The 16,220-nt window shown below is 32.5% G+C and overlaps 1 protein-coding gene and 1 long non-coding RNA gene across 2 annotated transcripts; one reads left to right on the top strand and one right to left on the bottom strand.

The window, feature by feature from the left end:
- Positions 1-10,324: 10,324 nt before the first annotated feature.
- LOC146906947 (uncharacterized) lies at positions 10,325-10,762 on the bottom strand. The gene is made up of 2 exons (XR_015019930.1): positions 10,402-10,762; positions 10,325-10,370 (listed from the first exon to the last, which is right to left on the bottom strand). It is a non-coding gene; the product is annotated as an uncharacterized LOC146906947 (long non-coding RNA).
- A 2,822-nt stretch (positions 10,763-13,584) lies between these two features.
- LOC146906946 (wound-responsive protein-like protein) lies at positions 13,585-15,987 on the top strand. Its single transcript, XM_085731159.1, has 2 exons — positions 13,585-13,714; positions 15,700-15,987. The coding sequence occupies exons 1-2, from the start codon at positions 13,644-13,646 to the stop codon at positions 15,770-15,772; spliced, it is 144 nt and encodes a 47-aa protein (XP_085587285.1). The 5' UTR covers positions 13,585-13,643; the 3' UTR covers positions 15,773-15,987.
- Positions 15,988-16,220: the final 233 nt, after the last annotated feature.

The raw sequence follows: 16,220 nt of genomic DNA, 5'->3' as shown, positions 1-16,220 counted from the left end.
ATCAAAGAGTGACCTAGGGTGACTATAGAAGGAAGGTATATGAGAGGGTTATATGTGTTGTTCATATATGTAATTATAAATGTAATTATAGTGTAAGATGTGGTTAAATATATGTGTTGTTCATCCATTTAAAAGTGATGGCATAGTATTATGTTTATTCACTAAGTACTTTAGAGTTAGCTAGTTCCACATGTCAATAGGAGCATCGTATAAAAGTAACATGTCTCAGCATTGTATGAAATAAATATTGTATTATGAGTGATTCTGAATAATTTGTCGATCAATGTGATAGATACACGTTATTAATATCCCTGATGTTATGTATGTGTTTTACTATTAATGTGTATTTATTTTACTTTTAATATTATTCAATTACTCACCTTAAGTGTTTTGTGTTTGACATTTACGACGTTGCAAATATGTCATATGCTTCAGAAAATTCATATAGCCTTGTTGCTTCAGGAAATTAGTCACATCATTTTTTACTTTTATCTTTAAATTTTACTCATCTATGTGTGTGCCTAAGTCATATTTATTTGTGTTTGTGACCAACTTAGACTTTCTCTACTTAACAACACTATGAATGGATTGTATTATTGCATGTACATGCATTTAACAACATGGGTGAGATCAACTTTCATGCAAGAATCTTTCATTTTTTAGACCTCTCATTTCATGCAAGAATCTTTCTTTCTCATTCCAACTTTCATGCACTTAATGACATGCATGCAGCCAAAAGAGAGCAGCTTTCATGTTTAATTTCTTGTCATGCCTTTAGAAAAGAGAGCAATGTTTGAATATCTAAAATGGCAAGCACTTGTCATTTGCCATGCATGCAGCCGTGTTTGAAGATTGGAATGGCGAATTTACACTATTTGCCATTACATGTGGTGAAATGTATATACTCGACACTTACCTTAAATTCACAACTTACAAACTCACTTCAATATTCACTTCAAACTTAGCACTTTCTCATTTTAACTGTAATTTCAACATGGACGTATCTAATTTTCTTTGGGTGGAAATGGCTCACAGATCCTGTCACGTCTCTACCAATCCAAATATATTTATTATTTATTTATTTGCATAATAACAACTTATGTTTATGTTGTTTTATCTATTAGTTTTAATATACTAACTAATGTTATTTTGTGTAGGAAGAAAAAACACATTATGTGAGAAATCGTTGTCACAAAATATCAAAGCCATATGCATGCATAGAACCATATGTAGAGCGATCCGATCTTTTGATGCCAACAAAAATAACAAGTTTTCAAATAGATTCTTGTTTTGTTTGTGCATTACTTGAACGGTGGCGACATGAGACACACACATTTATTCTTCCAACAGGTGAATGTATAATAACGTTGAAGGACATTCATATGATATTGGGTTTAAAAGTCGATGGTTTGTCGATCACATCTGACAGACACTTTTCATGGGATGATTTTGATAATTTGTTAGGAACAAATATTGATCAAAGGTCCGCAAAACTATGAAAATAACATGGTTAAGAATTTACAAGGCACAACTGGCGGATGATCAAAGTCCCGAATCAATTGTGTACCATTTTAGAGCCTATTGTCTATATTTAATGGGCTCAGTAAGATTTCCTGATAAGACGGACAATTTAGTACACATAAAATGGTGGCAATGTTAGAGAAGGAACCCACTGAGATTGGAACTTATAGTTGGGGTTCGTCTTGTTTGTCGTGGCTATAAAGAGGAATGAGTGACAGCGCATATAATGGGGTGCATAATATAATGGGATGCACGATATTAATACAAGCATGTGCTTATTCGAGAATTATGCACATCGCACTGAGGCCAATAATAATTTTCCAGGTGTTATTCATATGTAGAACCATAGTTGATATTATTAACTAACTAACAATTAACTATGATTACAAATGTTAGAGTAACTTTAATTTAGTGTGACTACATCTAAACAAAGAGACGTATTTTTTGTTTAAACCATATGTTTGTATTGGTTCTACGTGATAAACAATGACAACACTCTCTAGAGAGACATAATCTAATAAAATATGAATAACAAACATAAAGTAAACAAAATAAGCTTTGAATCAACACTCTAGTCATTCAAAGTCGAGAAGAAGAGTAAAATTTGATAAAGAAGAAAGCAATAAAGAAGAAAGTCTAGATCCTCTAGTGTCAAGAAAATACTTGTGCGTTTGGTGGATAATATTTTTATCAACCAGTTCAACATTCATCTGTAGTAATATATATTCACATATAATGTTTCATTTATAACACCACTTAATATGGTAGATTAATTTAATCAGTTCAAGAATCATGTCAAGTCCACTCTCAAGAAGAATTGGTAAGACGGTGTTTCACAAAAAATTATTTGCATTACGATTCAAATCTTGAAGAACATGAACAAGAATGGTTCTTTGTCCCCAATGCGCATTGCATAGAACGATTCCAAGCAAGGTAGTTAGAACCGAGCTTAGGACAAACGGTTAGAGAATTTGGTCCTTCACTAGGATGAACAAAAAACACAGAATCAGTATCTTGTTGAAGGTGTGCAGGAACTGCTCTTGGAGGCATGATGAAGATGAAGATTGATGAATAAAAAACGAAGAAATTCACGTAAAATAGCGTGAAAAATGAAGAATAAAGGATCAATTGAAGATGAATTCACTGAATCAAAGAACAAAGAATAAAAAACGAGACAAGAAATGAATGGAAAATCTGCAATTTCATGAAGATCCAAGAATAACGATCAATGAAGAAGAATGAAGGAGAAGGTGCAATGGAAAACAGTTAGAGGATCATAACTAACTTTCCCGGTGTGGGAAAAAAAGGCGTGTGATATCATATTAGGAAACAAGGAAAATGAATAGAAATGATTTCTTATTGATGAATGAGGTGTTACAACCGACACACACACACACAAGAATGAGAGTACACAGTAAGGTAACAAATGCTAACAAGTAGCTAAGTAAACTAAGGCTATGGTAGCTTAGGCTGCAAGTAAAGCTGTGCCCTTAGTAGTTTTCTCTTCTTTCTCTTTTTTTTGTGTAATAAAAGTTACCCGATCGATTGAGGGGCTTGCGATTAATCCAAGAAGCCTATTGAACAATCATCAAATATATGAGACCCCCATAAATTGGAGGCATAGCTCTATTGAATTGGATGCACATGTCAATGGACGACCAAACAAGGTGTTAAAGGAAACATTTAACATCTGTAATTATTTTGATTAACAAACTGCATAATCAAAAACTACTTTGTAATTTGTCTAAAAAAAAATACTACTTTGTAATTTCATAATATTAAAGAATTATTATGGCTCCTTATTACACATTTAATTTAATGATAAAAGTGACTATTTTTCCTTATTTTTAGCCTCACTCATTCTTGGTTCGGCGTATTTCATATTCGCTTACGCATTTACACGCCCTTGTGCAAATGCAACGAAGTGAAGGACAATTATGTGATTTTAGCATCGACTAGACTCTAACCCGTGCGATGCTCGGGTTTTGTAGAATTTCATATATTGATTATACATTCAATACTATGCTATGAAATGACTGCAAAAAGCAACAAAAAATTGCAAAAATTACACCAATTTGAACTATTAATAGGAGAAATAAAGAGGCCGGCAAAATTACAGAAAAAAGTGAAGTTTCTAATTATAAAATTATCATCTAGATCAGTCAAATTATCTACAATTTTAAAGATGCAACTTTAATATCGTATAACGTAGTAAGCGTACATCAAAAAAAATGAGAAGGAACTACTATCAATAAAGGTACCGCTAATAATAAAAAATAACTGCTACGAGAGAGGAAACTGCTAAGGCGGTTGGGGCTTTAAAAAAAATGTTTTAGTCATGTATTTCAATTTTGGAAGCAACAATATTTCAACAGAAATTGAATTGGCATAGTGGTTATAGTTGTAAAGTGTAAGCATAGGGTACCTGGTTCGATTCCTTGCAAACTTGGAATCTACCCAATCCAACCTCTGGAATCGGCAAAAGTTATGGTGCATAAGCCATTTCCTTATGCACCATGCATAAGGACTTTACAACCATCATATTTATTGGACACTTGTAATAATCATAGGCTCTCACACTCTCACAATAAGCAAAAAACATGTTCCATAGGCTCTCACACTCTCACAATAAGCAAAAAACATGGGAAACAAACATAATTCTCATACGTTCCTCTCTCCTGTCTCCAACGTTCTCTATACTTTCATTCCTTCTTCTTCTTCTTCAAAATAAAACGCAGAATCCGATGAAGATTCCGGCCGACTTGCAAACTTTTTTTTCTTCATAAAAGTTACTCAGATCCACCAAAAAAGGCGGGATTAATTAGGGCAAACTTATCAGAACTGTTTAACATTTATATATATTAAGATTAAGATAAGATTTGAAAGAACATGAAGTGGGGATAGAATTGTCATCGTCGACATTGGTAAGGGTAAGACAAAGAGATGGAGGAAACTATTAATAGTGCGAGTTGGTTGGTAACAAACTTATAAGGGCACCGACGAAATGGTGATTAGATGGGTGGCCATCCATACATATATACACATACAATACATGATAGTATAGATAATGCCCCTCAATGTCAACCAGTCAACCTTATGGTAAAGTTCAACATTTTTTTTTTTTTGGTGGAAACAAGCCTGATTTATCTTTAAATTTAGAAATTACATAAGCTTCATATTATATTATAAACTATATTCAGTCAAAAACAAAATTCGTTTGTACCAAAACAAAAACAAAAAACATTAACTCTAATAAGCCACTTCATTTGGATCGTAAAATGTGGTTGATTCTAGAGGAGTGTCCTTTTAAAAAGAGACACTAGCAGAAATTTGGATCTCTCATTTTCTATCCTTACATGTTGCACAATAATTTTTTTGATGAACCATCATGTATGTACACATGAACGATTTTTTCTTATATATGTCTGTATTTTGTGTGACAAGTGAGTGAAAAAAGAGAAAAGGATAGATCCAAATCCATTGATTAGTGTTTTCTTTGAAAAATCATCGGTCGTTATTGCTGTTAAAATTAGCAAGATAAACCACCAATAGTCAATTAATTTTCTCAAAATAATCAAAACAAATACAGTTAAAACTCTATAAATTAATAATGTCAGGACCGAAGAAATTTATTAATTTAGAGAGTTATTAATTTATCGATAAATTAATAATTATTAATTTAAAGAGTTTTTAAGTAATTATACTGTACATACCAAACAAAAAGGCAAATTAGTCTATGCCTCTAAGAATTACGTTGCAGCGAACCTTGGGACTCAACGTAAATTAGTAACTATTGTGTTCATTTGCATTGGAAATCAATAATGACTTTTGAAGTACAGTAAATGTAAACAAATTAGTCTATGCCTCTAAGAATTACGTTGCAGCGAACCTTGGGACTCAACGTAAATTAGTAACTATTGTGTTCATTTGCATTGGAAATCAATAATGACTTTTGAAGTACAGTAAATGTAAACAAGAGGAACAAATGTGTTCAATGTATTCTTAATATTTTTTTTTCCAGTTTCTATGAATTATTAATTTATGATTTTCTTGGGACCGAAAATTATAAAGGGATATTATCTTATTATTTTATCGAGTTTTTCAATTTTTTACATTGACCCAAGTCGGGACCGGACAAATTTATTATTTTAGAGAGTTTATTAATTTACCGAGTATTAAATTAAAGAGTTTCTACTGTATTGTGTTTCCTAAATTGCTACTCATAAGAACTTGTTCTATGATCAGAATAATTTTTTTTTTGTTGCTAATAAGAATAAAAGGATTATTAGAAAACAAACTTAAACTAATTGAAAATACTATTTAAGAATAATAAAATAAATTACTACTAACTTATATTTGTACCTTTTTTAAAAATATTTAATACCATTAAGCATCCTATTTTTCAAAAAGGTAAGTGTAAATACTTTATAAATACATCATCAACACAATTCAGATGTTAAGGATATTACATTATATATGAAAAGATCGGGTTCACACTCCAAATTCTTCACGTATTTATCTAAGATGTAAAATTTTAGTTAATAAGATATTTGATAAAAAAAACGTATAAATACATTTTTAGTATCAGGATTTTTTGCTTTGAACTATGATATTTTCCTTTCACTCTTAAATTTATCGTATAAAAAAAAAATAAAAAAGAGAAGAAAAGTCAACAACAAAGGATTTTGTATAGTAAAATACTTATGGTGCTAACACACGGATGTCATTTTGATGCCATTGACGCATTTGTTTCTATATCTCTTAAGTGCTTATTCTCTTATCTAAATAATTTATTTTATTATTCATTTATCATTCTCTTTTATCTAAAATACACTAAATATATCAATAACATCAAAAACCAATAGTAACATGCAAGAAATTTTCACTAGCACATATAGTTACCTAATTTTTTTGTAAGGATAGCTACCTAAATTCGGTCCATTAATATTTAATGTTTGAATAATTTGTGGCCCACACATGCCACTTTTTTTTTTCTTCTGAAAATTATACCTATATCCCATCAGTGTACTTTGTATGACAAAGGAGACAGAGAAATTCAACAACGTATGTAGCACACAGATTTTTACTACTTGTGTTCGTGTGGTCGTGTATGCACTTTTTTGGGTACAGTACAGGCTCGTCTAATCGTCTATGACTATGTACCTTTGTTTTCCATTTTAACATTAATATTTTCGAAATTTCGCTAGTTGAAAAATCGTCAAAAACCAATTTGTGTAACCAAATGTTATATTTGAAGTTTATTTACACTTTGTTCACTTTATATACATTTTAGTTTTACTTGAAATTGTTATCAGTATTTAATTCTTAATTTGAGCTATGTGCCATTTTGATCACCCTTACTCTTTTAGTAATTTTAGTCTTTTTAATTTAAAGATTTTGATAGCATCATTTTTGCATGGAACTTCGAATTCCTAGGGTACCATGGGCGGATCCAATGTGAAACATGGTGTGGCAGTTGCCACACCAGATTATTTCCCATTTAAGTATATATATAGTATAAGTCAACTATATATAAAAGTTTCTTCGTTAGCCTAGCGGTATACTTAGCCTAGCGGTATACCCTAGCGGTATACGTTTGATGGTGGGTTGTAGGTCCTCTGTTCAACTCTCGGCGAGAGGCGAGATGCTGTTTTTTCTATTTTCTATTTTTCTATTTTTTTGTTCAACTCTTGGCGAGATGCTGTTTTTTCTATTTTCTATTTTTCTAACTCGGCGAGTTGCTGTTTTTTATTATTTTAAATTATTAATATTAAAAATGGTGTTGCAAGGAGTCGAACCTGTAACACCATACCTCTAGCTAGTCGAACCTTTTTTTTCAACTCTCGGCGAAAGGCGAGATGCTGTTTTTTCTATTTTCTATTTTTCTATTTTTTTGTTCAACTCTCGGCGAGATGCTGTTTTTTCTATTTTCTATTTTTCTAACTCGGCGAGTTGCTGTTTTTTATTATTTTAAATTATTAATATTAAAAATGGTGTTGCAAGGAGTCGAACCTGTAACACCATACCTCTAGCTAGTCGAACCTTTTTTTAACTCGGCGAGTTGCTGTTTTTTATTATTTTAAATTATTAATATTAAAAATGGTGTTGCAAGGCGTCGAACCTGTAACACCATACCTCTAGCTAGTCGAACCTGTAACACCATGGGCAAGGAGTCGAACCTGTAACACCAGACCTCTAGCTAGTCGAACCTGTAACACCATGGTATAATGCTCTCACCCAGACCACTTTGCTGCAGTTTTTAAGTTGTCAAAGCTTTTCTCTGTTAATATATATAGTTTCTTTGCAAATTTTGCCACACGAATATCAACGGTCCCTGTAGGGTACTCTTAAAAAACTTAAACTTGGTTAGTGAGCTTTACTGTACGTGTACTCATTGGTTGAAGCAGTAAGAAAAGGCTAGAGTTTGAATTAAATTACAATCGTCGTATTCATGGAAACAATTTTTAGAATTGGAGGAAGGCATAGTGAGCTTTGAAATATGCAAAAACAAAGGTTTGAGTTTAACATAAGCAAGAATTCGAAAATATATAGAAATAACAAGTTATGTTGCATTATAGAAAGGCTAAAATATGGTTTTAGTCCCTGCAAATATGTCTCGTTTTGGTTTTAGTCCTTGTAAAAAAAATTTGTTTTTGTCCCTGCAAAAATTTTTTGTTTTTAAAAATAGTCTCTGATCCCATTTTTGTGATGATTTGCATACGTGGCACATGATGACTGAACCCATTTTGTAGTTTTTGGTCCCTGCAAAATATTTTGTTTTTTAAAAAGGTCCCTGCAAAATTTTTTGTTTTTGAAAATAGTTCCTCCAGGGACTATTTTAAAAAACAAAAAATTTTGCAGGGATCAAAAACAATTTTTTTTTACAGTGACTAAAATCAAAACAAGGCATATTTGCAGGGACTAAAACCATATTTTAGCCTTATAGAAATAACAAGTTGTTAGAGTGGCTATGTTAAAATCTGTTGCGGTTGTTTTTAAGGGACTACACTATTAAATTGGGAAGCTGTTGAGGGTAAATCTTAGACCGAATTTTGAAAGGTTTACTATTGGATGAGGTAACTCAACTGATGGCTAAATCAATCAATTAGCATTGGCGAGAAAGATAAATCCTCAATGCCTAGTTTTAATTTGTAAATATCGTCGTCTAACTAGTTTTTTGATGATGGGAAAGTAAAAAAAAAAAAAAAAGAAGGCAAATTCCACAAAGGAAAAAAAAAGGCTAAACTCAAAGGAAGGTTGTCCCCACAAAGTCAGCAATAAAAGCAATAAAAGTAGTCGAAAAAGGAGTTGGACATTGCCTTCAAGTGATCGAGTCACCCTCCAATCTTGCTTCATATTTCGCTAACTAATCCGCACATCTATTACATTCCCTCAACTTCAAGGAATGATGGAAAGACAAGAGCCAAGGGTAATCAATAAACCTCTCAATAAGGTCAATAACAGGTGCATAAGGGTGAGTTGTCAAAACTCCTTCACTAATCAAATTCAAAGCCGATTGACATTTTGATTCACATTCAACATGTTGAAGGTCATTATTCCCTGTCGTCTGAAGGTTGTGAAAAATAGGTTGCAGCTCTGCATTCATATCGGTAGTAATACCACAACTGCTAGAGAAACCCAATAACCAATTACTATTAGTGTTTTAATTAAACTTTCGAACCTATAAACCCGATAATGTTGTCTAACTATTTTATATCACATATACAAGATCACTAAAATGACTTAAGCATATAATTGTTTACATAACAAATGTTTTAAGTATTACGCGAATAGAAGCCATACGAGGTGAATTCAACTAATGTGATTTCAAACGGTTCTTATTTAGTTCACCTTTAATTCGATTTTATTTTTTAATCGAATTAAAGGTTGACTAAATAAGAATCCTTTGAAATCAACTTAGTAGAATTTACCTCTAGATCAAAATCCGAGGACCAGCCGTGAGTCGTTTTAATGCAAGGAATTTCGATCAAAACAGGGATACTTGCTCGGTAAGGGCAAGTAGTATTCAATTATCATAAAGATAAATGATATTTGTACAACCATTTTTGTACAACTTTTGTACAACTTTCTCTCTCATACTCACTTTATCTTCTTATTCTCTCTCTTCCTTTTTCTCTCTCCATTGTTTTTGACCAATGAGAAGAGAGAACAACAAGTTTGTCCCAAAAGTTGTACCAAAATAGTTGTTCAAATATCATTACTCTATCATAAAATGTAGCAGCTTAACATACTGGTTCATGAGACATCAACGAGATATTTTATTGATATTTGGTAAATGTGTGCTTGGGTATGTGGGTTAAGGTTTATAAGATGGAGAGGTTGTTTTATCAGTAATATACGAACATGTGTTTTGAAGTAAGAAAATTGCTGTTGACACATTGCATAAGGCTGTGTCACATATAAAATACGGTTTTGCCCCCTCGGCAGTTAACTGCCGAGGAAAACAATATTATGAAAATCTCGGTAGTTAACTACCGAGGAAAACATACCCTTCTCTTTTCTTCTTCTTCTTCTTCTTCTTCTTCTTCTTCCACTTCAATCTTTTTTTTTTGTTTTTTTCTTCAATACTTCTAACGTAGAACACTTCCCACTTATCCAGAATCCAACTAGCAGTAAATTTGAGTAATTTTCTTCAATCAAAGGCATAGAAATCATCAACAATTAATTTTAGCAATGAATTTTATCCCAATTAGAGTAATTTTCTTCAATTTTCCCAATTAGAGTAATTTTCTTCAATACACCAGTAAATTTTCTTCATGGAAAATTCAATTGAAGGCATAGAAATCATCGCTAAACATAAAAAACTCAACCTATGGAATCATCATAACCTCCAAAACTCAATCTAGGAATCATCATAACCTCCAAAACTCTTCAAATAATAATTTATTTATTTTTTTTCAGAAAAAGAATCATAACCCAGTTGGAGGAAGGGGCGAAGGATGATGAAACTTGAAAAAAGAAAGGATCTTGAGATGATTTTGTTGAAAGAATGAACCTTGGATTTGAATTTGAAAGAAAGAAAAACAGAGAAGAAAGGAAAGAATGAACGCATGCTTTTGTTCAGAAAAAAGTGCCACTGTCTTCATAATATTGTTTTCCTCGGCAGTTAACTACCGAGGTTTTCCTCGGCAGTTAACTGCAGGCAGATTTTAAATGTCTCGGCAGTTAACTGCCGAAGGGGCAAAACCGTATTTTACATGTGTGTCACAGCCTTCTCAAATGTGTGAACAGCAATTTTCTTGAAGTAATGAATCACTCTAGGAAATGCCGAGACAGTAGTTGGTACCTACATTTTTTTCTTAATTCACCTACGAATTATGGCCTAGGAGCATAATGGTTAACTACGTGAACAATTATTTTTCTAAGGTGTAACCAGTTTTGGTCTATGGCTTTAGGAAAGGGTGTTCAAAATAAAATCACAAATTGATTAAAGAAAACCAAAAATCGCATAAAATCAAAATTTATTGTATGTGCTCTAATTTAACAACCGCTAAAATGAAATCGGAGTTCGGATTCTTTTTCCAAAAGCAAACTGAAACGAATTGACTGCATACATAATAAATATTAGGCTTAATTCGATATTTGGTCCCCTAACTAATTTGTTGTTTTCATTTTGGTCCCATAAGTTCTAAAATCAACGATTTGGTCCCTTTTCTTTTGCTCCGTCAGTCAATATGGTCCCTACCGTCAAATAAGTAACTGCCGTTACTACTGTTCCATTTTTTCATTAAAAAAAAATAAAAAATCTCTTCTTCTCTCTGAACTTCATCTTCATCACTCACTCATGAACAACAACCCAGATTTTACAAAATCTTCTCTCAATGTTCATCATCAATCCAACAACATCATCATCAAATCAATTCAACAACAACATATAAAAAATTAAACAATAGCAACAACATCATCTTTTCTTTCTCTTCTCTTCTCATTCCTTCGTCCTCATTCCTTTCTCTTCCCATTTTTTCTACAACCCCCACCACTGCCATCATCGCCGTCGTTAGCCATCACCTCGCCGTGAGGTAACACCATCATGTCGTCCTCAACTATGTCTGTCATCCTCACCATCACTCTCAGATCTAACCTCAAAATCCACCACCATCACACCTCCGGTGGGTGTTTGTAAGAGAGAGAAAGCCACACGCCGTCGTTTAGATCCAACGGCGGTGAAGAGAACACGAGCGGTTTAGATCCTAGAGAGTGTTTAATTCGAAGATGAATGGTGCTGTTTTTGGATCTGCTATTAGGGGCTGTGTTGTTAGTGCAGATTGCTTTGCTTGTTCAGTTTAGGAAGGGTCTGTGTGTTCAGTTTTTTGGTTTTTTGGTGCTGTTCGGCTCTTCCTTTTGCTGTTTTTTCCTGTACTAGCCCGCTGTTGCTGCTGGACTTTGTTACAGTATGCAGGGGTTTTTTGTGTATTTCCCAGCCATTTTGCACCTCTGGTGCGTGGCATTTTAATATATAAGCTGATTCAAAAAAAAAGATTGTTGTTGTTGCTTGTTTCTATGTTGTGGTGATGATGATGAATTTATGGATTTTGAATTGTTGATGATGATTTTGTTGTTGATTGTGATGAAGATGAATTTCTGGAAAATAAGGACTGCATTCCTGGATTGATTGTTGTTGTTGTTGATGAAGATGATGAAGAAGAGTGAGGATGAAGATGAAGAAAGAGAGAATTAATTAGTTGTTGTTGATTCACCATAAGATAAAATAGACCTGCGAAATCGAATGGTCGTTGTTTAAAATAAAAAATCAAACGGTTTAAGTTTAAAAATTAATAGGATCTATGGTGGACCAACATTGTTTGTGTTCCACTTTAGACATTTAAAGTTAAAGTTAACGGTCCGGGACCTTTTTGAAAACTGAAGCAAAAATTGAGGGACCAAATCGTTCATTTTAGAACTTATGGGACCAAAATGAAAACAACAATTAAGTTAGGGGACCAATTATTGAATTAAGCCTAAATATTAATACATATTTTTTAGACGATAGATGAAATGACAACATCATTATGAATTCACACATGCATGTGGAGGCGTCGAGGTTCGAAATCCGATGATGATGTCCGACCTAACAATTTTAGTATTTTCTTAGTTGAGTCAGGACTTGTGGACTACATATATTTATTTCTCTATTAGTGTAATATATTGCATTAATTCATTACTTGTTGGTTTTTTTTTAATAATACTTATTAGTTAAGTTTAATATATTTCTTTTACTATTTTACATGTTTCAAACATAATCAATTAGTTTCATTCCTAATTGTTAATTATCAGTATATTTATGCTATATTTTGCTTCAAACTTAAGGTTTTAAAGTGTCTTTATAATATTGATTTTAATAGATTTTTTTCAGAAGTCATCCAAATTGAACCGAACCGCGAGTACTAGATTTTTGGATTGGATAACTTTTCTACAACATGTGAGAAATATAGTTCGTTTAGAGCAACTATATTTTTGTGTGAAACTATATTCTTGTGAGAAGTCTATGGTCAATGTTTATAAACATGGATGCATGAGCAACTATATTAGTGACTCTTCTAAAAGAACTCGACATAAGAGTTGTTACATAACGAGGATATTTCTACGATAATCAATCAAAATGGATTCTAGCTCAGTTCGATCATGTTCTAATAAGTTAAAAGTATATACAACAACCTCCAACTCATGCATCCAAATTAAAAGTCTCATATTACAAAGAGGGCCGAAGCCCAGATGATGTACTTTTTTGTTTGTTGAAGTGATGCACTTTAAATGGACTCATCTTGTACCTTAATTTTGTTTTTCTTAATAGTCTCATATTGGATAAGATAGATAAAATTTTAAAATGTGTTTATAAGTAGGACAATTTTCATCATATCGATTGATTGATTTTACGAGGATTGTTGAGTTAAATCTTATTCAAATTTTATGAGGATTTCTTTTGTCATTGAGGGTGGGGTCCAAAACACAGAAGCAATATGGGCTTTAAAAGCAAGCTGAATCAACTGAGACCCGACCCGTTAATTTCGCATATATAATAAATTCTCGAAGGTTTCAGAAGCTGTGAAACGCAGAGCAAGAATTAGGGTTTCATTTTTTCGAATTACGAAAACAAAGAAAAGATGATTTACGACGTCAACTCTCCTCTTTTCCGATCCTTCCTCAGCCAGAAGGGTGGTTCCTCCGATAAGAGGTTTCTTCTTCTCTCTTTTTTCTTCATTTTGTTCAATTCTATTATTTTCAACTTTTCATTTTTATCATCTTCCTATCATTTTTATGAATACCCTTTTACTTATTTGTGCTGTTTTTATTATTTTTTTTTATGTTGGAAATAATAAAATGAGGGAAATTTGTGTGTTAATGTTACTTAGGGCCTGCTTGGATAAACAGCTTATTTGCAACTTATAGAAAAGTGCTTATTATGATAAAAACTTATGTATAAGCTGTTTTTATAGAAAAAGATGTTAAATTGTTTTTGTATATGCTATAAGTTGTTTATATAAGCTATATTGGAGAACTTGTGAAAATGAGTTGTAAAAAGTTTATGAAAATTGTCATAAGCTGTTTTCATAAGTTCTACCAAACAATTTCACAAAACTTATGTCAATAGATAAGCCCAAATAAGAAAATTCAAACCGGCCCTTTGGTGTAAGAACATGGGGTGGAAGGCCAATAGATGGGTGTTTTGCAACATGGAATAATGACCAAGCTTTATCCAACTAGGTTTGAATTTATGTTATAGATAACCCTGTTAAATGTTATAAAGCACACACACAAACATCAGACGATGCAAACACTGATACGTAGTAGGCAGTAGGCACTGATAATAAGTTGAAAATATGGAGGTGATTGAAGGTAACCCGCACATGTTGGGTCTTATTCAGTGTCGGACACTCCGACACATGTTTATTCTAATGTGTTGGTGCTGCATAGTTTTATCGAACACATAGACACATGTTTATACCAATGTGTTGGTGCTGCATAATTTTATCGGACACTCAGACACATGTTTATTCTAATGTGTTGGTGCTGCGTAGTTTTAATGTGCAAATTGGCTTGAACTGAAGTTTATTTTTTTTCTTCCTTTTCATTTTCCTCTTTAAGCTGTCCGACATTGAGAACAGGATTTTGTGGTGGTTTCGAGTTTTTGATTGAGTAAATAGACTTTTGAATCATTGTGCACAATTTCTGTTAGTTAGTTACGAAGGATTTTGAATATAATGGTTTGTAACTAGACATGATTATTGATTGGAAACTATGGTGTGGTTTGATATTTGTGCACAATCATTTGAGAAAGGTGGTTTTGAGTTTTTGATTGAATTACTAGACTTTTGAATCATTGTGCACAATTTCTTTTTGCAAGTTTTTGTGTGCATATAACAAGTATAGTTAAGACAGATTTTGAATATGATTGTTTGTAATTTGATACGATTAATCGTATGAAATTATGGCGTGTGGTTTGATGTTTTTCTTGAAATTATGGAATTCACTGCCTTTATTGTTTTCAAAATATGGTGTTGGGTATTGAAGTTATGGAATTCATTCCGTTGTAAAAAAGTTGTAAACTTTTAATCAGGGATATTATTTGAAATGTGTTGTGTATTTTTGCCATGTTAAGATGCATTTATAGTTGTGTATATTTCCTGTTTGTGTATGTGTCTGTATGGGTCACACTATTGGCATTGCTTGCATAAAATGAATATTATCTATGTTGGTAATGTGGGTCTCTTGCTTATCATCGAATGATTAAAAGAAATGCGTAGCCCCTCATGGAGGAGTCAAGGTTTAGTCTCAAGAGCATGATTAGTTTTTTTTTTTTTTTTTATTTCAAAATGTTTACCAAAACATTTGTATCTGTTATGGTTGTTGGTGGTTATTGGTACCAAAATTGCATGTTTGCATATCATTTTGAGATTACCAGGATAATTGGGGTTTTTTTGTATGTATATAACATTATTAATGTTCATCTTTTGCTGAATTGTTTTGCTCTTTTTGAGCGAGATTTTCTATATTGCTTCAACTTCTGCTGCATTGTTTTTCTGTTATTTTCCTTGTTGGTTTCCCTTCGCATGATAGATAATTTGGTCAATATATGTTCATCGTTAATGAGTTCATGTTGATGTTGATTTTTGAGATTATGTTGTTGGGTTTTAATCAAACTATTGTTTTGTATGTCAGGAAAAACGAGGAGCAGAAGCCAAAAGAACAGAGATTCAAAGCCAACGAGAACAAGCCAGTTATGACAGAGTGATAAACTGCAATGCTCCATTAGAATGAATAGCATGTTAGTTTGTTATTGTACGGGTGCTATGAAATGGAAGATTTTTTTTCATTGTTTTCTGATATATATGTTGTGGTGACTTTAGAGCCTGTTATTGTAATGGTTTGATTTTGATTATGGTTACATAAACCTGCGTTGAACATAAATCGACTTTGAGCACATGCAATGAAAGTACCCGTTTAAAAGCTTTGCTTGAAATATTTTCATTACTAGGAAGACATATTTTTGTTACATAACAAGTGAGGATGCGTTTGGATGAGCTTATTTGGTTACATTAACTGGTTAACAGTTTCAGTGGTGGTACAAAAATATAAATTAAAACATGCTTGCTAAGCTAAGAGATGTAGAAGCAACTAGAGTGGTTGATATGAACCTACCTAACATTAATCTGGGCTCCCATTTTATTAGGAAGCACACT

Source organism: Medicago sativa, chromosome 7, assembly GCF_051527215.1.
Source record: "Medicago sativa cultivar Bolivia chromosome 7, Bolivia_mono, whole genome shotgun sequence".
Taxonomy (NCBI): Eukaryota; Viridiplantae; Streptophyta; class Magnoliopsida; order Fabales; family Fabaceae; genus Medicago; species Medicago sativa.
Note: the sequence above shows the minus strand (reverse complement) of the source record. Positions and strands in the feature narration are given on the sequence as shown.

Bases quoted from the DNA above. Each gene is read 5' to 3' on its own strand.
- LOC146906946 (XM_085731159.1), top strand. From the start codon at position 13,644: ATGATTTACGACGTCAACTCTCCTCTTTTCCGATCCTTCCTCAGCCAG. The intron at 13,715-15,699 runs GTTTCTTCTTCT...TTTGTATGTCAG, and splicing joins GGTGGTTCCTCCGATAAGAG to GAAAAACGAGGAGCAGAAGC.